General features: G+C 56.0%; 1 protein-coding gene across 1 annotated transcript; it reads left to right on the top strand.

Annotated features, from left to right (window-relative positions):
• Positions 1 to 2,290: 2,290 nt before the first annotated feature.
• Positions 2,291 to 12,547, top strand: CX3CL1 (C-X3-C motif chemokine ligand 1). Its single transcript, XM_070397976.1, is given in 4 exon segments — positions 2,291 to 2,629; positions 8,902 to 9,022; positions 11,291 to 12,250; positions 12,252 to 12,547. Coding segments are annotated over 4 exon segments (1,347 nt in total). The 5' UTR covers positions 2,291 to 2,559; the 3' UTR covers positions 12,448 to 12,547.
• The last annotated feature ends 7,584 nt before the right edge of the window (positions 12,548 to 20,131 follow it).

The raw sequence follows: 20,131 nt of genomic DNA, 5'->3' as shown, positions 1-20,131 counted from the left end.
AGGAAAGCGGAAGGGAGAAGCAACAATAAAACACATTTTGGGGGACAATTGGAGAGATTTAATGTTAACTGGAAATTACAGGACATAGAGGAATTATTATTCATTTTTCGGGGGAGATAATAGTTTACTTATAAAAGACACTATCCTTACACTATGGAGATGCATGCTGATGTATTTCAGGACAAAGTCTCAGGCATCCATAATTCACTTCAAAATGGAAAAGAGTCGAAGCCAAGATGGACAAATGCTGGAAGCCGATCCACCCTGGCTGCTTGAGGCAGTCCCTGCAGGGATGTCTCAAGGGACCTGGCGTATATGGCATGCTGTTTTTGGTCTGTTTGCTCCCCTTCTTAAGCCGCTGTGTGTTTTAACCAAGGTCGCCTCTCCAAGAAAGGTTGTTTCCCCAGGTGAGGATTTTTATCAGTAAACCCTTTAACTGAGTGTCAGAGGGGTGGTTGGTCGCTTTGATCTTTGCTTGGAGTGACCTCCTTCAGTTACTTCCTTGTAGCTTAGTGGAACAATAGAGTAACCTTTGAATGGAGACGGGAAGCCCCCTGACCTTTTGTATAGAATGGATAGGATTGGGACCAAATAGTATAAATACAGATGTTAGATGACAATAAAAAGAAGAACCTGGCTATGATGATCACCTGAACACTGCCTCCGTGTCATTCATTCTTCGCCGACTCCATCCACACCTTTGGGAACCCCTGGACCCGCTGGGGCTGGACCCCAGCAGACAAATGCTAATCATTGAATTTAGGTGGTAGAGATATGCTCTTTGTCCCATTTCTTCTGTATTGTCTAGAAGTTTTCTAAATGACGATGTGAAAGAAACAGAGCAAAGCTCGGCCCTCGGTCTCAGCGTCGCCTCTCTCACTCTGCCTTCGCCTCTCTCACTCTGCCTTCTCTGCCGCCGACATAAGAATGAAGGCTCTCGCCCTAACCGGTTTGGCTCAGTGGATAGAGCGCCAGCCTGTGGACTGAAGGGTCCCGGGTTCGATTCCGGTCAAGGGCATGTACCTTGGTTGCGGGCACATCCCCAGTGGGGAGTGTGCAGGAGGCAGCTGATCAATGTTTCTAACTCTCTATCCCTCTCCCTTTTTCTCTGTAAAAAAATCAATAAAATATATTTTTTTAAAAAAAGAATGAAGGCTCTCCCTCCCCCAGACCTGCGCCTGCTTCCCCCTGCTGAGCGGGGGCTCCTTGGGGCGAGGACGTTGGCTTATGGATTTGCCCCCTGCAATGCCAGGCACGCACCAGGGCTCAGTAACAAACACTAGTCGCTTCTGCGCCCATTTCACAGGTGGGGAGGCTGAGGCTCAAACAGGTTAAGTCACTTGCCCACGACGATACCCCTCATAGGAGGTGGAGTCCGGTTTGACTCCAGGTCTGGCTGAGTGGACAGCCTGGCTGTTGGGTCTGGATCGAATCTAAATACCATTAGTCTTTTCTTTCTTTTTTTAATCCTCAGAGGAGGATATTCTTTCCATTGATTTCTAGAGAGAGTGGCGAGATAGAAACATCGTCGTTTTTAAAATATATTTGTATTGACTTCCCAGAGGAAGGGAGAGAGAGAAACATTAATGAGAGAGAATCGTTGTTCTGCTGCCTCCTGCACGCCCCCTACTGGGGACTGAGCCCAAACCCTGGGCATGGGCCCTGAGTGGGAATCAAACCGTGACCTCCTGGTTCATAGGTCGACCTCTGAGCCACATGGGCCGGCCAAGCTACACACAGTTAGTCTTTAACACGCTGATGAGGTGGGTGGGGTGACCATTCCAATTTTATGGGAGGAAAAACTGGGCCAGAGAGGGCAGGAGACATCCCCAAGGGCTGCACACCAGGCTCTGAACCCAGCACCTTATGGGCATAAACTCATTCAGTCCTCACAGCAGTTCTCAACGTGGGGGTGAAGAGCGGGGGTGGGGGGTGGGGGGGTGTTATCTGGTGGTCATGAGCTCAGACCCCAGAGCCAACTGACTGCGGCAAATCCAGGCTCCCCCGCCTCCTGGCTGGTGATCCTCAAGAAATTCCCTAATTTCTGCATGCCTCAGTTTCCCCCTCCGTAAAAAGGGCCACCAGGGCCCTGCCAGTCTGGTCCCTTCCGGTTTGCTCGCAGCCAGCATTCTCTATCCCTCGGCCCCTGCCCTTTGCTTATTGCCCACGGAGGAGCTATAGGGCCCCAGGCCAGACCGAAGGGCGAGTCCAGCTCCGGGTAGGGAGGTGACCAGCAGAAGGGAAGAGAAGAGGCCCTTTGAACCTGAGCAGTCCTCCAGGGCAGGGGCAGGTTCCGGTTTGAGGAGCCATTCTGAGCAGCAGCTCAGGATCCCCAAGACCTGGGCCCTCTGTTTCTAAGGCAACATCCTGTGGAATCTGGCTGCCTGCCTCTCCCCTCCCACCGCCCGCCCGCCTGCAGGGGAGCCAGGGGCGGAGACAGAGCACAGGCAGCGATCTCATTAGAAAAACCGGAGCTCCTCGCGCTAGCGACACAGTGCCCGCCTGGCCCCCCGCCTCGCCTCACCTGGACCCTGCCTGGCCCCCTGCCTGCCCTCAGCCATGGCTGTGCACCCGCTCTCCTGGCTGCTCCGCTTGGCTGTCCTCTGCCATCTAGCCCTGCTGCTGGCCGGTGAGTGGGGTGGGTGTAGCCTGAGCAGGGAGGGGGCGCCCCAGCCCCACGCCTGCCCCTCAGGCCCGGCATCAGGGCACCAGACCCTTCCTACGTGAGGCTGAGGTCTGTGGCAGGCCCGCTTGAGGGATGTGCCTCGGGGGTAGGGGGGATGGGGGGGATGCGGCTCAATGAGGAAAAGATTTAACTCAATGAGCAAGGCGGCTACTGCTTGGAGTGCGGGGGGAGGTGGCGTGGGAGGCACCAGGGGGCCAGGTGGGTATCAGGAGGCCGGGGCTCGAGCTCCGGAGGTGGCTCCTGCCGGGTAGGAGCCTCGGTGGGAGCCAGGGTTAATATGTAACCCGAAGTCCTGAGCCGCAGCCTGGCCCTGGGCTAGACCACAGTTGGGACTTTCTCCTGCCCTGATGTCAAGGCTACCCCAGGAGTCGGGGCCCCAGGACCAGTGGACGTCAAGGTCATTGCAGCTCATGGGGTGGGCTCATCACCCTTGCTCTGGTCTGTAGCCCCATTTCCCCCCTGGTACGGTCTTCCTCCTCCAAGCACAGCTTAGAAAATGGTGGTCCAGGCAGGGTCCAGGGAAGGCGCCTCCAGCCACTTGCCTTCTGGAGCCTGGGACCTGGCAGGACATCCTCCATCCATCCCACCTGCCACGGGTAGGGTGGGCTCAGAAACTGGCCTGTGGGTACAGCCAGCAAGTAGGGCAGGAGAGGGTGGGCTGGGTGCAGAAGGGAGCGTGGGTGCCGCTCACGCCTCTGTGGCCACCTGAGTCAGCCCCATCCTCGGGGAGTACCCAGGCCACCTGGCAGGTTGAAGCCCAGAGAGGGTGGCAGCCCTCCTTAGGACACACAGTGAGTCTGGGAGGATGAGAACCAGCCTCCAGCTTCCAGAACACCTCCGGGAGAACACACCGGTGGGACAGGGAGGAGGCAGGTGAGGGTGGCGGAGGTGGCGGAGGTGGCGGAGGTGGCGGAGGTGTAGGAAGCCAAGTGTTGCTGGCTTCCTGCTTCCTGGGCCAGAGCCCCAGGTGTTTGGGGATCGGGAGCCCGGGGAGCGGGAGTCAGATGGAGGTGCTTTGCCATGACCTGAAGGGGGTCTTGCCCTCTTTGGTCCCAGCCACCGCACCTCCAGACAGAGTTCTTGCCTCTGCGTCCTGAGGCTCTGATGCCTCGGGGGGGGGGGGGGGGGGGGGGGGGCGTTTTGGAAGTGGGAGGAGGGGGAGGATTATTTATAACAGTGCGGGGGGGGGGCGGGGGGGCTCCAAGGTGGGCGGAGAGGGGACCCAGCCTAGGACTCCAGGACCACCAGGTTCCCGCCCTAATCTCGGTCCCTGACTTTGCTGGGAGATACTTGCGTTATTTCGACCTTTCTGAGCCTCCATTTCTCCTCCCGGAAGGTGGCATTCAGTCAGGCGCCCTCCGAGTCCTTACCCACACTGACATGTGTGGCTCTGAGCAGCCCCTGGGAGCCCTGCAGGACTGTGGGGGGAGACGGGGGTCTACAAGCCAGAGAGGCCCGGGCGCGGGAGGTGGGGGTGGACCTTCGTGGCTGCTGCTCTGCTGGTGCCGGCAGCTACGTCAGTTCCCAAGTGAGGGCTTGCGGGGCTGTGCCAGGCAGAAGGCTCCGCTTTACATAACAAACCTGCAGACACAAGTCAGAGAAATTTTCTCCCAGAGCCCTGACGCATTCACTCCCACTCAAGCCCCGGCAAGAAAGAAAAAAAAAAAAATCCGGGCTTTAAGCTGCTGTAGTCCGCCCCCCTGCTTAGCGGTGAGGGGCGGATGGGGACGGCACGGGAGGATAAATGCGGGGTGTCGGATCCAGGCCCCCGTGGGACTGAAATAAAAAATGCCTCTCTTTCTCCATTGGTTGAGACGGTCTATGTCACATGGTGCTTCTGGGTGCATTTTGCTGATTCATTCAACAAATATTTCTTGGGCACTTACTATGTGCCAGGCACTGTTCTTGGTGCTGAGACAAGATCAATGAGTAAAACCGCCCAAGATCCCAGGCCTCGGGGCGTGAACATTGATTGGTGAGGGTAGACAATACACAGAATAGATCAGTAAACAATTTGATCTGTTAGAAGGAGAAAAAAATGCTGTGATTTAAAAAAGGGTGGGGGGGGAGGGAGGATTGAAATTTTAAGTAAGGGGCCAGGGAAGCCTCCCTGAGGAGGGGGCACTGAGAGAGGTTGGGAGGGAGACAGGGGGGTGCGGGGGACGGGGGCGGGGTAGGGCATGTGGATATCTCCAGGGCAGTGGTCCGCAGTGAGGGTTTGCCCCCAGGGGAATATCTAGCAATTTCTGGAGATATTTTTGGTGGTTCTAAACACCCCACCATTTTTGGTTGGGGGGTGCTCCCACCTAGAGGGTAGAGGCCAGGGATGCTGCCAAAGGCCCCACAGGACACAGGACAGCCCCATGACAGAGGGCTACCTGGTCCGAAAGGTCAGTGGTGTTTGCTGTTGAGGAAACCCTGCTCTGAGGGTCCAGATATTGAAAAAGCTTTATTCTCACAACCACCCTGTGAAGCGGGGATTATTGTGCCCATTTCACAGGCCAGGGAATCGAGGCTCGGAAAGCCCAAGTGTCTCATCCAGGACACACACCTAGCATGGGCTCAAGCCCTCCATCACCTCACTCAGAGACCCAGAACATTCCTGCCCTTTCCTGTCTGTGGCCTCTTCGTAGTCCTTGAGGACAAGCCTTAGAGGCACCTCCTCCAAGAAGCCTCCCGGATCACTTGTAGCAGGGAGTGGTCTCTCCCTCGTGTAACCCTCAGCACAATCGGGATATATGTGGAAACACGGTGTTTCACCCCGGAAAAGTGGGGTGTCTAGGACCCGGGAAGACAACCAGATCTGGCACTGAGCAGCTGTGTGGCCTCGGGCCTGTCATTTCGCCTCTGATTCCCAGTGTCTGCATCTGTGAAATGGGGATAACCACACCCGCTTGGCAGGGCTGTTGAGAATTAATGAGAGCAGATGTGTGTGCGCTGAGCGCAGGCTCTGACACATAGTAGGTGCTCCAGTAGGAAGTTCTCTGGTGCTTTGTGGGATGTCTTAGCTGCCCATCAGGCTAGGAGCTTTCTGAAGGCAGCGGCAGGCTTTGTTCAACCCACTATTCCCGGCAAGATGGAGGGTTAGCATGTGTTGGTTGTGTCAGCACAGCGACCTGATAGCATTTATTGGGACTGAGGTTCTCTCTCCAAGAGCAGCACCAGCACCTGTGGGAGAAAGTTCAGGGTTAAGGACAGAGGACCTGGGTCTTTGTAGATATTCAAAAGTAATTCAAATAAATGTTGGCTGAATCAGGACATGGATGGATGGATGGATAAATGGGTGGATGGATGGATGGATGGATGGATGGATGGATGGATGGATAAATGGGTGGATGGATGGATGGATAAATGGGTGGATGGATGGATGGATAAATGGGTGGATGGATGGATGGATGGATAAATGGGTGAATGGATGGATGGATAAATGGGTGAATGGATGGATGGATAAATGGGTGGATGGATGGATGGATGGATGGATGGATGGATGGATGGATGGATAAATGGGTGGATGGATGGATAAATGGGTGAATGGATGGATGGATGGACAGATAGATGAAGGATAGGTGAGTGGGCTGATGAGGGATGGATGAGTGGATAAATGAGAGGAGGTGGAGGATGAGTTGCAGATGAAAGGCGGTAAGTGGGTGAGTGGGGGCTGCGTAGATGGATGGATGGGGTAAGCAGAAATAGGTGGGAGGTAGACATGGGTGGATGTGGAATGAGTAAAGGATTGACAAGAGGGAGCAGATAACTGGATGGATGGACGGACGGATGGATGGATGGATGGATAGGGGGTAGAGGAATAAGTAGACTGAGGCATTATTTCACTTAGTGAATCTTTATTGCGTATCCGCTTTGTGCTGAAAGACATTATGACACTGAGACAGACAAGCTCCTGCCCTTCTGAAACTCAAGTGACAGATCATAAATGACTGGCTGGCCAGAGGCACTGTCTCCATCGACAGGAGAGAAAACTTCAGTTCCAAGAAGGAAATAGGCCCCTCGGTTAGTCACCCAACCTTCCCCGGGCAGGCCCTGGAGCAGAGCAGGCCGAGGGCATTCAGGCACCGTGGCAGAGGGTGGGGGCTGTGGGGACAGGCTGACCCTGTGGCCCCTTAAAGCCCCCGAGGTGGACAGTGGCCTTCCCCCTCCGGGGAACTTGAGTCCAGAGAGCGAACTGACCTTACCTGGCTCCTCCCTCCCGCCCAGTGGGGCACCTTTTCTCTGCGGCTTTTCCCAGAAAGACACCTGCCAGGTGGGTCCAGGGAGCTGCCTCCTGGCTCGGCTCACCAGGATCTGGAGACGCTGCAGCTGGGTGGTTCACGGTCCTGCTGGGGGAGAAGGAGGGAGACAAGGCAGCCAGGGGACTTTCCCAAGAGAGAAAGGCAGCCAGCCCATGACTCAGGGAGCAGCTGCTGGGAGCACCCCCTCCCCACCCCAGTGCATGTTTGCACATTCACATACATGTACCTGTGCATGAGCAATGTGTGCTTTGGTGGAGCCCAGGCACCAGCTGGGGCCTGCAGGGCCCTGCAGAGCTAGACAAGATCAGCTGCTCTCTCTACTCCGCTGTGTGTGTGTGTGGAAGTCCTGACTCTGGATTTTTGCAAAACCTTCCAGGGTCTTGCTTCTGCTGCAGATGACCTTGACCCAGAACTGAAACTCAGTCTCTTCCTCATTTTTTACATACCCCTGCCCAGCTTACACCAAACAAAGAAATTTTACTGAAGATTTTAGCGGGGGGAGTAGGGGGAGTTGGGAATGAAATGCAAACCACTTCAAATGTTTTATATAAAATATTTGAGTTCTCAAGTGTCTGTTGAGTCACCCTCATCCTGTCTTGGGGTTTCTCTCTGACTCCATGTGGTTGGTAGCCAGCCATCTGCAGACCCCTGCTTCCCCAACTCTGCTCCCACCCCAGGCACCCCCTTCCTCACAGAGAAAGGAACTTCCATGTGAGAGAGAAACATCAATCGGCTGCCTGCTGCATGCCCCCTACTGGGGATCGAGTCCACCAGCCTGGCATGTGCCCTGACCAGAATCGAACTCCGACCTTCTGGTGTATAGGGCAATGCTCAACCACTGAGTCACACCAGCCAGGTCTACTTAGCAGACCCCTCCCCACTGTTCTTAGAGGTGGTTGTACTTACACATTTTAAATGTTTTATTATATTATCTGCTACATGTGCCAGGTTGTATATATGCCTTTATGTGTGTGTGTGTGTGTGTGTGTGTGTGTGTGTGTGTATTAGAGGCCCAGCTCAAAAAATTCATGCACTCAGGTGGGGGTGTGTGTGTCCCTTAGCCCAGCCTGCACCCTCTCACAGTCTGGGAGCCCTCAGGGGATGTCCAACTGATGGCTTAGGCCCGCAGTTTGACATCCTTAGCGCTGCCTGCTGAGGAGGTGAGAGAGGGTCCCGCCACCACCACTATGCTCACCAGCCATGAGCCCGGTTTTTGGCTGAGCTGAGCTCCTGCATTAAGCGTCTGCCCCCTGGTGGTCAGTATGTGTCATAGCGACCGGTCATCCCACTGTTTGGTCAATTTGCATATTAGCCTTTTATTCTATAGGCTACGCCATTGTGTTTGTTGGTGTGTATGTGTGTATGTGTGAGCATGTCACGGATAAGCACATGAGATGTGATGGCAAGAGGGCTGGGTGTGTCTCAGAGGTCGTGGAAATCCATGAATATGGACACTGAGAGGGAGGGATAGGGGGTGTGTGTATGGGGGGGAGTGATAGTTGAGCAGGTGACTTACTGGGGTAAAGGCGCATGGGCAGCACCACAAGCCCAGGAGCATGATGGGAGCCAGGCCTGGTAGGAGAGCCTGTCCTATCACTTCCTGGCTGTGTGAGCTCCTGCAGATCCCTGTCAGTCTCAGACTCGGCCCCTCTGTTTACAACAGACCAATTATAGCAACTTAATTCTTGAAGCTAAATACTTACTATGCAGCAGGCCATAAGAGCTTTACCCTGTGAAGTAGATACTATCATTGTCCCTATTTTACAGGTGGGGAAACTGAGGCACGGAGAGGTTTGGCCAGGGACGGACGGGATGGGGGGCAGGGTGGAGGGCTGAGGTCAAGGGCCTTGAAGGCCAGGTGTGCAGGACACTAGCTCTTGGGTGGTGTGGCTGGGACCAACTGTCATGGGGCTGAGAAGCCAGGTGCCCCTGGACAGTCCTGCTGACTGGGGGCCTCTGTGGGCTCAGGACAGCACTACAGTATGGACTTATGCAGCTTCGACTGTGAAAAAATGACCTCGGAGATCCCCCGGAAACTCCTAGCCAGCTATCGACGAACGGAACCATCTTGCCGCACACCTGCCATCATGTAGGTACCACCCTCTCCGCCTCTGCATCCCTGTCAGGCCCTGGGGACCGCCCCCGGCCTCTGATAATGCATGCTCACCTCCTCCCAGCCCCATCTGGGCTCCTGGCCAAGGGCCTCCGCGAACGCTCCCCTGCTTCTGGCCTGCTTGCCCCCTCGTTGACCTTAATATCCGCGCCACAAGCAAGGTGGGGAGCGGCTTCCTGCATGGCCTGTGGCCCGGAGCAGCCACGAAGGCTCACTTCTCCTGGGCCAAAGAATGTTCTATGCAGCTCCGGAGCCTGCTGGGCTTCCTGGGGGAGGTACGGCCTGGGGGTCTCGAAGTGCAGACTCCAGAATCCAACAGGCGTGGGCAAATCCTGGCTCGGCCACTTGCAGGCTGGTGGCCCTGGTCACAGTGCCTGCCCGCCCGCTGCAAAGTGGGTGGTTGGGAGGATGAAAGGAGATAATGTAAGTAACGTGCTTGGGAGGGTGCCCAGAGGCTGTGACGATAAGATTGGCATCTCCATGTGACAGGCGAGGAAACAGGATCTCTATGAGGCTCTGGGCAGGGGCCCAGCCAAGCCTGCTCCCCTCGGCCTTGGGGACCCCTGGCCCCTTGGCTGCTTGCTCCTCTGGGGTTCCTCTTGGGTACTGCCCAGAGGCCTGGCAGCAAGAAGTGGGCCCAGCTGGACTGGCTCAGGGGTTGAGCGTTACCCTATGAACCAGAAGATCACGGTCTGATTCCTGGTCAGGGCACAGGCCCAGGCTGCGGGCTCCATCCCCAGTGGGGGACATGCAGGAGGCAGCCAATCCATGATTCTCTCTCATCATTGATGTTTCTAGCTCTCTCTCCCTTTCCCTTCCTCCCTGAAATCAATAAAGATATATTAAAAAAGGAGTGGCCAGTGGGCCTTTGAAACGCAGGCTTAGCTCGGAGAAGCCGTGCGTTCCCATCGACCGCCCATTGAGTGTGCAGTTGCTGCAGGAGCCCTCTCTGCCGCCCCTCGCCCCACCCCAGGCTGCTGCCCCGGGCTCCCCCACATATTTGCTTCCGTTTCCTAGGGGCAGGGGAAGCGGGAAGCACCGGGGAGGGTCTCAGCCGGGGGCTGCACAGGATCACGCTGGCCTCCTGGACAGCTGTGGCGCCCAGCACACGGGGCCCGGGAGCGGTCCGGTTACCCTGGAGGCTTGATTTTCTCTACAAAACAGGGATGAGCGCGGTAGCCACCTTGTAGGAAGGGCGAGAGGCGCAGGCCACGCACGGAGCAAGGGCCGGTCACCTCTGGGCCGTGTCTGGCAGCGCTCAAGGTTTGGTGGCCCCAACGAGGCCACCATATACATGACTGTAGCTGCTAGATGTCCGTTCAAGCCGAGACACACACACTAGGAGAGAAGGGTCGAGGTCCAGAGGGAGGAGAAGGAGACGGCCCGTGACATCGGTTCCTTTCCAGGGGGAGGAGGTCCCACCAGGGAGCTTGCCAGTCACTCACCTGGCGGCAGAGAACACCTGTCACCGCTCCCTCCAACCAAGACTCCCAGCCCAGAGCCCCCACCTCAATGGCAACGACAATATTAGTAAGATATTAGTAAGATCGTTATTCAGCAGTGACGGATCCTACTCTGAGCCAGGGACCTTGTTTTTCTTTAGTTTGCTTAATTTTTTTCTTAAAAAAAAAAGAAAAAGAAGGGCTGAAGAGCATGATTTATTTGGTAATCCTCACCCGATGATACTTTTTCCATTGATTTTTAGAGAGTGAAAGGGAGAGAGGAGGGGGGAGGGGGAAGAGAGAGAGAGAGAGAGAGAGAGAGAGAAACATCAATGTGAGAGACACATCAACTGGGATGTGGTCCCGGTCGGGGATTGAACCTGCAGCCAAAGTACATGCCCTTGACCAGGAATTTAACCGGTGCTCTAACCACTGAGCAACCAGCCAGGGCCTGAGCCAAGTGCTTTATAAAATGTTTGTTTTTTTATAATCATAAGACAGAAGCAGGGTGACCCACTGGTCCCCGTTTGCCTGGACTCTCACGAAGAGGCCTGCATCCCAGGAACCCCCTCAGCCCCCGTTGTCTGGGTGGTTGGTCACCCACAGAGAGCAGGGATCACAGTTCCACCTCCCAGGTGAGGACACAGAAGTTCCAGGGGCCGCGGTCCCCCAGCTAAGCTCACGGCCAGTAGTCAGTGGCCGGGCAGGGCTTCCAGCCAGTCTGCTCGCCTGCGGGGCACTGCATGGCACCCCCACCCCATGGCACCTGGGCATCACAGGTCCCTGTCTTCTGTCCCCGTAGCTTGACAACCAGAAAAAACAGGACGTTCTGTGCGGACCCCAAGGAGGACTGGGTGCAGGAAGCCATGAAGCATCTGGACCACTCCCTTCCACAAGAAAGGGAGCGCACCGAGAAACAGGTCGACCCCAGGATTCCCCCGGCCACCAGGGCGACGGACCGGTCTCCGGCCTCAGAGCCCACGGCCACCACCGAAAGCAGCAGCCAGGTGGCACGCGGGCCCTCGGGGACTTCCCCAAAGCTGCCCCAGGGCATGACTGATTCGTGGGGGAACATGTCCGCCCCCACCTCACCTGCTCCGGATGGAGGGCCTTCAAGTGGGCCCGAGAGAACGGAGCTTTTCAATGCTGCTGCCACCGCCACCACCACCACCACCACCACCACCACTCCCACGTCCTGGCAGAGCTCTTTCCAGCCTACAGTGGACCTCGGGACTGAGGGGAAGGCCTTTGAAACTGCCTCCACCCAGGCCCCCTCCACCCAGGCCCTCTCCACTCAGACCCTCTCCACTCAGGCCCTCTCCACTCAGGCCCTCCCCACCCAGGCCCTCTCCACCCAGGCCCTCCCCACTCAGACCCTCTCCACTCAGGCCCTCTCCACTCAGGCCCTCCCCACCGATATCCCCTCCACCCAGACCCCCTCAACCCAGGCCCTCCCCACCGATATCTCCTCCACCCAGGCCCCCTCCACCCAGGCCCTTCCTACCGATACCCCCTCCACCCAGGCCGGCTCCATCCAGACCCCCTCCCCGCAGGCCCCCACCATTTCACACACAGCCCCAGACCACGGGCAGGACCTCACGCCGAAGAACCCTCTAGGGTCCAGTTCAGCTCACGCGGATGCTGTCACCGGGCCCGGCAGCACGCCCCGTGTCTCCGTGGCCCCCAGCAGGGAGCCAGTGGCCACAGGCAGCTGGGCCCCCACGCCCAAGAACCCCCAGAGGCTGGGCATCCTCAGCACCCCCGGTCACCGAGGCCACCCGGAGGCAGGCGGTGGGGCTGCTGGCCTTCCTCGGCCTGCTCTTCTGCCTGGGGGTGGCCATGTTCACCTATCAGAGGCTCCAGGGCTGTCCGCGCAGCGCGGTGGGGGACATGGTGGAGGGGCTTCGCTACGTCCCCCGGGGCTGCGGCAGCAACTCGTATGTCCTGGTGCCAGTGTGAGCGGCCCACCTGCCTGTGTCCAGATGTTCCACTCAAACAGCTGCCGGGGGTCCCCCATCCTCACTCCTCCCCTCCCCCAAGGGCCTGGCCCGAGCTGGGATGATGGAAGCAGGGAGGCAGGACCCCCAGGGGGGGACTGTCCCCAATTCCTGGCAGACACAGGAGGCCCCTTGGCCCTCCATGACCTGCTGGAGGCAGAGGGGGTGGCCTCCGAAACTCACCCCAATGCCCCCCAAGTCGGAGAACTCTTTTGCTGCTGGCTGCTTAAAGGTTCCCTTTGACACCGTCCCAGCCCCATCGAACGATTATTTATTGAAGTCTCAGCCCCTCCGGCCGTGTCCCCCTGTAGGTACCACGGTCGTCTCTCTCACAAATGCGTCTCGGCCAGGCCCCTCTGCACACTCCCTCCGACCTCATCGCGTCTTGTGGTCCCGCTGCAGTCGCCAGTCACCCCAGCCGCCTGCGGTGCTAGCCCCCCACCCCCTGTACAGAGCCCACGCCCTAGCCGGGACCTGTCTTTTCCTGCATGAGGCGGGCGTGGTGTCTGCTGGCGCTGCTCTCAGCGAAGGCTCAGCCGAGTTAGGCTCCGTGGGAACCGGAGACGAAGTCGCCTGGCTGTTTAGACTGCTTCCCTCCTCCGTCTGTGCTGAGAAGGGAGGGGGGACATTGACTGAACGTGAAGCCCGGGGTTCTAGGCCCAGGCCCACCACCAACCTGACGAGGCACCCGCCCCTCTGGCTTCCCATCTGTGAAAAGAAACAAGGACTGCAAATATGTGGCAATGACCTGTACCCCGACGGGCAACCCTACGTAGCCCAGAGACCCCTGTCCCCAGATCCTGGGTACAGCTTCACCGGCCGCCATCAACAGAGCACCTTAGCCAGTCTCCACCAGCCAGGGAGACAGGCACTGCCCTGTGACCCAGAGGGCCCGGCAGCCCAGCCCTGCCCTGTTGGAGGGAGTCGGCACTGTGGGCCCCAGAGTGGGGGCTGGGCTGCGGTACTTGGGGGGGCAGAGACCAATTTTAAAGGCCCCTTCCTGACTTGGAGAACAGCCCCTTTCTGTGTCCACCAGGAGTACAGGAACACTGAGATGGCCCTGGTGACATGTGACAGGTGAAGGAGGAGGGGAGCCTGCAGGCTCCCGGGAAGACTGAGACGCTGCCTGGGGGGGGGGGGGGGGGGGGGGGGGGGCAGGGCAGGGTCCAGGAAGAAACTGCAGGGAGCAGTCACACTCCCTGTTAGGGACTTGGGTCCAGTTTATGGTCTTTCTACCTGCAGCCCGGGCTCCCCAGCCACCTCTCTGGCTCCCTGTCCGCACGCTATCTCCTCCCCTCACCTTTGCCCCCACGGCAGGCAGGGCCAGGAGTGTCCGTGACGTTTCCCACGAGCTCAGAATCCACTGCTGACACCTGAGGTTCCGTGTTTATTCTGAAGGAACTCTACCCTGTGGGGAGGGACCTGAGAGGGGAGGGAATTGTGTGTGCAGGTAGGGGATGGGGAGGGGGGTTAAGGGGTTCCTTTTGGCCATTGAGGATGCAGGCAGGCCTGGCAGCTGTGGCTGGCCAGCACCCCACCCAGAGCTGGACCTGCAGCCCGCCCCCCCTCCTCAGGGTCCCTGATGGCAGCTCCCTACCTCCCTCTGATTGTCCCCAAGACTGACCCTTGCCCTCCACCTGAGAAGCCTCCCAGGGGTGGGGCTCCCTCCAGGTACAGGTGACACATCCCTTTACAGACAAATGCTCAGAGGGAGCAGGCACAGCTCTGGTCCATAAAGGGAGGGCCGGGCCCGCCCGCACCCCCCTGCTGGACATAGCACCCCCTGATTAGGCCTGGCTTGAGTCGGGGGCAGTTTTGGGAAAACAGCAGGTCTGAATGCACTTTTACAGGCTCCTCCCAGCTGGGAGCCTTCAAGGGGAGGGGCACCCATGATGGGGTTCCCCTCCTTTGTCAGAAAGCAGCTGGGGCAGCTGGTCCCCTTCCCACGGACCTTGTTAGCTCCCCAGCAACGGGACATGGACAAGGACAATTTGGGGAGGACTTTAGAAGGAGACGGTTGATCCTTTTGCTTTTCCAACCCCATCACCAATGTCTGTGCCATTTTGTATTTTACTAATAAAATGGGAAAGTCTTGTGGATCAAATCGAGGTGCTTTTTCTAGGGGGGGAGGGAGGGCTGAGAGCCCCGGCCGGGATGACACAGGGGAGGGGACAAGTGTCCCTGGTCAGTCCCGGAGACCCCTGTCTCCAGTCCCCGTGGGGCACGGCAGCAGGTACTTTTATAGTCAGCCCCGGAAGGGGCGCTGGGGACAGGGGTGAGGGGGGTGGAGCCCTGGCCTGGCTCTGCTCTGCGCAGCTGTGTGACTGGGCAGTGCCTTCGCCTGTCTGCGCCTGTGCAGATGCGGGTGTGAGGCCCCTTCGGGTGGCTCCCATCCCTGGCGGGGATCAGAATCCATTATGAGGCAGCCCCCCCTTCCCCGGCCACATGCCTACTGAACCGCCATCCTGGTGACCTGGCTGGCGTCATAGGCGCTGCCATGAACAGCTGTGTAGGTTGGAAACTGCACGAGGTGCCCCAGGCCGTCTCCAGCCTCTGGATACACAGCATTTCACGGGTCCCGAGACACACATTTTTTCACATCGTGACTTCTCTGGGATTAAGATTAGTCCTATAGTCCATGGCTTGTCATCATTTAATGAACAGGTCTCTCTTTCTTCATTAGTTCGTTAAATATCAGAATGTCTTACAATCAATGGCATCTTAGATCCTATGTCTACATGATGTTTTTAAAACCTGGAGCCCCTGCCTGTGTGGCTCAGTGGTTGAGCATCAACCTATGAACCAAGAGGTCACGGTTCCATTCCCAGTCAGGGCACATGATCCCCAGTAGGGGGCGTGCAGGAGGCAGCTGATCAACCCATTCTCTCTTCACTGATGTTTCTATCCCTTTCTCCCTCTCCCTTCCTCTCTGAAATCAATTTTAAAAAATTAAAAGAAAATTAGAAGTAGCCCTAGCCGGCTTGGCTCAGTGGATAGAGCGTCAGCCTGCGGACTGAAGGGTCCCAGGTTCGATTCCGGCCAAGGGCACATGCCTGGGTTGCGGGCTCAATCTCCAGTGGGGTGCGTGCAGGAGGCAGCCGATCAATGATTCTCTCTCATCGTTGATGTTTCTATCTCTCTCTCCTTCTCCCTTCCTCTCTGAAACGAATAAAGAAATAGTATATTAAAAAAAACAAAAACAGACCCAGAGGGAGCATTATCTCAATTCGCTGAGGTTCTGCTTCCCAGCATATGTCAACAGTTTGGCTCAAATAAACTCACAAAAATTCTTTAAAAAAAAAAATTAGAAGTAGAGGCAACATGCAAAAATTTGGAAATTCACCGAAACTGGTTTGGCTCAGTGGATAGAGCATCGGCCTGTGGACTGAAGGGTCCCGGGTTCGATTCTGGTCAAGGGCATGTACCTGGGTTGCGGGCACATCCCCAGTGGGGAATGTGCAGGAGGCAGCTGATCGATGTTTCTCTCTCATCGCTGTTTCTGACTCTCTATCTCTCTCCCTTCCTCTCTGTAAAAAATCAATAAAATATATATTTTTTAAAAAAATTGGAAATTACACACTTAAACAGACTTTTCTACCTTCTCTCAGGTGGCTCAAAAGGTCTGCCCTCCACACAATGGACTAATGGACGGTAATTGGGGCGGAGCCTGCACAGCAGCCGCCCCTTGAGATGGGGCCGGCCGGGGTGGCCCTAGGCCTCTACCATCCCCTCCACCCCAAAGCCATTCCACCTGCCCTGCCCACTCCCACCCCCAGGAAGGAGCTCTGCCCCAGGCAGGGTACCAGCCCCCTCAACCTCTCCCCAACACACCCTTGCAGCAACAGGAAACACCGGCAGAGGCTCTGAAATGAAGATATTTGTCCCTGTCCTCTCATCACATGCTTAAGGAAGAGGCTGGCTCAGTCCCTTCCCCAGGGATCCTGAGGTATTTGTGATTAATTTCCTCTTTCAGTTACTGAGCTAAACGTTAGCTGACACCACTTCCACAATTAACGCAGAGTCTGATGGAGAGTTGGGGCCTCTGAAATCTTTGCCAGGACTATCAGGGCTCTGAGATAAAGGAGAATAATAAAAATAGCCATTGTTTCCTGTTCACTATGGGCCAGGCAATGTCCTAAATTCTTTTTTTTTTTAATACTTTTTTTTATTGATCTCTGAGTGGAAAGCAGAGGGAGAGACAGAAACATCGATGGTGAGAGAGAATCATTGATCAGCTGCCTCCTGCATGCTCCCTACTGGGGATCGAGCCGGCAACCTGGGCACGTGCCCTGACTGGGAATCGAACTGTGACCTCCTGGTTCACAGGTCAATGCCCAGCCCACACCGGCTGGCCTGTGCTAAATGCTTTATGTACGAGGGTCCCCATGGTACCGATGACTAAAGTAAAGCTCTCGAAGGATATGCCCCTTGCCCAAAGGTCAGCCTGCTTGTCCGCAGCCGAGCTAGGATATCGACACCATTATAATTAAATAGTTATTAATAATAAGAAAGGAGCGAAGGGAAGGCAAGTTATTACAGGCATGTTCCCTGCGGGGAGGACACTGGACAAAGAGAAGATAAACACATGCCCAGGAAAGTCGGGGTGGCCTAAGGCTTACTGTCAGTCACACCTGGGAGCAGAAGCCACTGCAAACCCTCAATACTCAGCCCCCCAAACAAAGGAGTTTGCTCTCTTGGGACTCGTGTGACCCTGGGCTTGTGAGCTCTTTTGCTCCTGCTTCCCTGCATTTGCCCACAGGCCCATGGCCACATGGGCCCCACACACAGTGGATTAACGGGCGGTAACTAGCCTGATGCCGCACTGGACCCGGCCCCAACACGGAAAGGAAACAGGACCCCGGCGTTGCCTCCAGCTCCCCTGAAGCCCCCAGGACGGGACTAAGGGGAATGGGGCTTTGGAAGCCCAGGGGCGTCATTCCACGGAAATAAAGCTTTTTCCCAAATCTCATCCTCCACGGGGACCCCCGGGAAGGTTATTCCAGCGGCACCCCAGAACCTCACTCCCCCTAGCAACAGGGAAAGATGGGGCATGTTCTCCTCCTGTAACAGTGTGACCCCAAGTCCTCCTCCAGACCTGGAATCCTCATCACTGCTCCTGAGAGTGTGAGCCACTCATTCCTGGAAGTACAGACCCCTATGTCTCTCTTCCTCTCCTTTCCTCTCTGAAATCAATACAAATATATATTTTTTAAAAAGTACAGACCCCCTGAGTCCCTTTTCAGACCTACTGAACTCAGACTGCAGGGCGGGGCGGGCTGGGAATCTGCAGCTTCAAGCTCTTGCCTCCGTCTCCACCTGCTCCCTCTTCTCTCTCCCTGCCTCCTCCCTGCACTGCCCTCCACATGAGGAGATTTGGTGGCGAGCCGAGGTGTTAGAGTCCCTGCACCAGGTCACCCCACTCCCACCTGCCCACGGTTTGCAGTCCTTTCAGCAGTAGCTCCTTACATCCTTTTCATTCTCTGCCCTTCCCCTCGTCCCCGCCCCTCCCCACCCCTCCCCACCCCTCCCCACCCCTCCCCACCCCACCCCACCCTCGTGGTCTGTGTACATTCCCCAGAAAGGGTGAGGCCAGACAGAAAAAACAAAGAAATGAATAGCCGGGAATTTCCAGCGCGAAGCTGGATAATAGGTGCTGGGAGCCAGGGTGTGTGTGTGTGTGTGTGTGTGTGCGCACATGCCTTGTTCCCGGGTGTGCGAGAACACAGGCCTCATTCGCTTCTGCTCAGTCACGTGCTTTCTTGGATACTGTGTTGGCTGCTGGGGTTTAAGAAAAGATCTGGTGCCAGGCTGGCTTTTCCTGCAAGCGTCAGCAGCCAGACTCACCTCTGGGGGGAGGGAGGTGTTGCCTCTGAACCCTGGAGAATTCCAGAGCGGGGACATGTTTTGCAAGAGAGGCCCCTCTCCTACCCTCAAGGGACCTGCTGCCCCCAGAGGACAGACTAGACTTATTGGTAGCAAGTACCTTGCTTTTTAGCAAACAGGAAGGGACTATAACATGGGGCTCTCTGGCTGGGTGACTTTGGGCAAGTTGCTTAACCCCTCTGGGCCTCAGGCTTCACCTCTGTAGAGTGGGAATGGTAACGGCTTACCTCGTGGGTGAGGATGTCATGAGATAATCCTTGCTGAACACTTAGAAAAAGGACATGTCGGTAGCGAGCTCTGGGTAAATAGAACCCACGATTGTGCAATAGTTATTCCCAGAGGGTTTGAAAGATCCCATTCCCATTGGCTTTTGTTATTGGATAGCCGAACAAGACTATAAAATTATAGGACTTCTATTAAGACATGCAGTCATCTCAGTTTTCAGTAAAGTAGGGTGAAGGCATGTCACAGTGTCATTAGGCAGATAAGGATAATTTGTATACAGTGGGGCCTTGACTTACTAGTTTAATTCGTTCCGTGACGGAGCTCGTAACTCAAATTATTCGTATGTCAAATCAAAAAGTGAACGACTGAGACAGGTGATGCTGGGCTGATGTTGTGGCGTTCACTGTGACGTTCGATGCTCCAACTAGCGGTGGGGTATCTGAAACTGGCTCGTAACTCGAATTTTAGCTTGCAACTCAAAGCAAAAAATCGGCCGAGAGACTGCTCATATCTCTAAAAACTCGTTAGTCGGGACACTCGTAAGTCAAGGCCCCACTGTATTTCCCCCCCCTAGACTAACCGTTGCTGTTCAAGTTGATGTAACTTTTCTTCTAAATTGCTTTGGAAGTTGGCAAGGTCAAAACTCACGAGTCCCAGTTCATTAAAACCAGCCCAGCAAGAGGTCTGAATCTGAGACTTGGACAGAAAGGAAAATTTATGAGTTTTCAAATCCTGGGAGACTGCGGGAGTCAGGCTCCCTGAGAATTTCTGGCTTCCTGCCCTCTGGGCACGGAGGAAGGGTGTTCTTCCTGTACCCTTGGGGGGTGGAGGGGGTGGCCTAATGACCACTTCTGGCCAGTGAGCTGGGAGTGGGAATAACATGGTGTCACAAGATTCAGCCTTCAGTTGCTGGTGAGAAAACGTTTAGTCCCTCAGGCCCAGCCCCTGGCCACATGCCAGAAAGTGATGGCTCCAGTGAATGTGACTCAGGCCTCCAGCCATGGAAAGAGCCTCAGCTAATCTCCGTGGAAGCAACAAACCTGATGGTTTTAAGCCTCGAGAATCTGAGGTGAGTTGTTATTGCAGCGTAACCTCGCGGATCCTGACGGATGGCGCCACCAGGAAGAAAAAGTGTGTTGTTTCCTGTACTCAGTAGGAATGACTTGCCAGGGCCTGCATGATGCTGCGAAAAGGCTCGGAAACGTTCCGAGTCGGGGATAGGAGGGCTTTCCGTGATGTGGTCGGCCCTCTGCATTCGCTCTCTTTGCAGACAGAATCAAGGTCAGCCTTCGCTTGGCGAGCTGTCTACGGGCTGACTTGGAATTCTCACTGAATGGGGTTGGAGAGAAGGGACATTCTGTGGTTTCCCTGAACCACATTGGGGTTCAGGCGTTCTAACGGCTCAGATAGGCTGCTGCTCACTTCAGCAGACGAGGAAGTAAGTGGGGGGAATGTTGACAGTACTGAGCACCAGCTGTCTGCAGATGATCTGGACCAACCAGTCTTTCATTTACCTCCCAAGCCCAGAAGCCTGGCCA

The sequence above is a fragment of the Myotis yumanensis genome, unplaced genomic scaffold, assembly GCF_028538775.1.
Source record: "Myotis yumanensis isolate MYYU_CA2020_CCGP unplaced genomic scaffold, mMyoYum1.0.hap1 SCAF_18, whole genome shotgun sequence".
Lineage (NCBI taxonomy): Eukaryota > Metazoa > Chordata > Mammalia > Chiroptera > Vespertilionidae > Myotis > Myotis yumanensis.
Note: the sequence above shows the minus strand (reverse complement) of the source record. Positions and strands in the feature narration are given on the sequence as shown.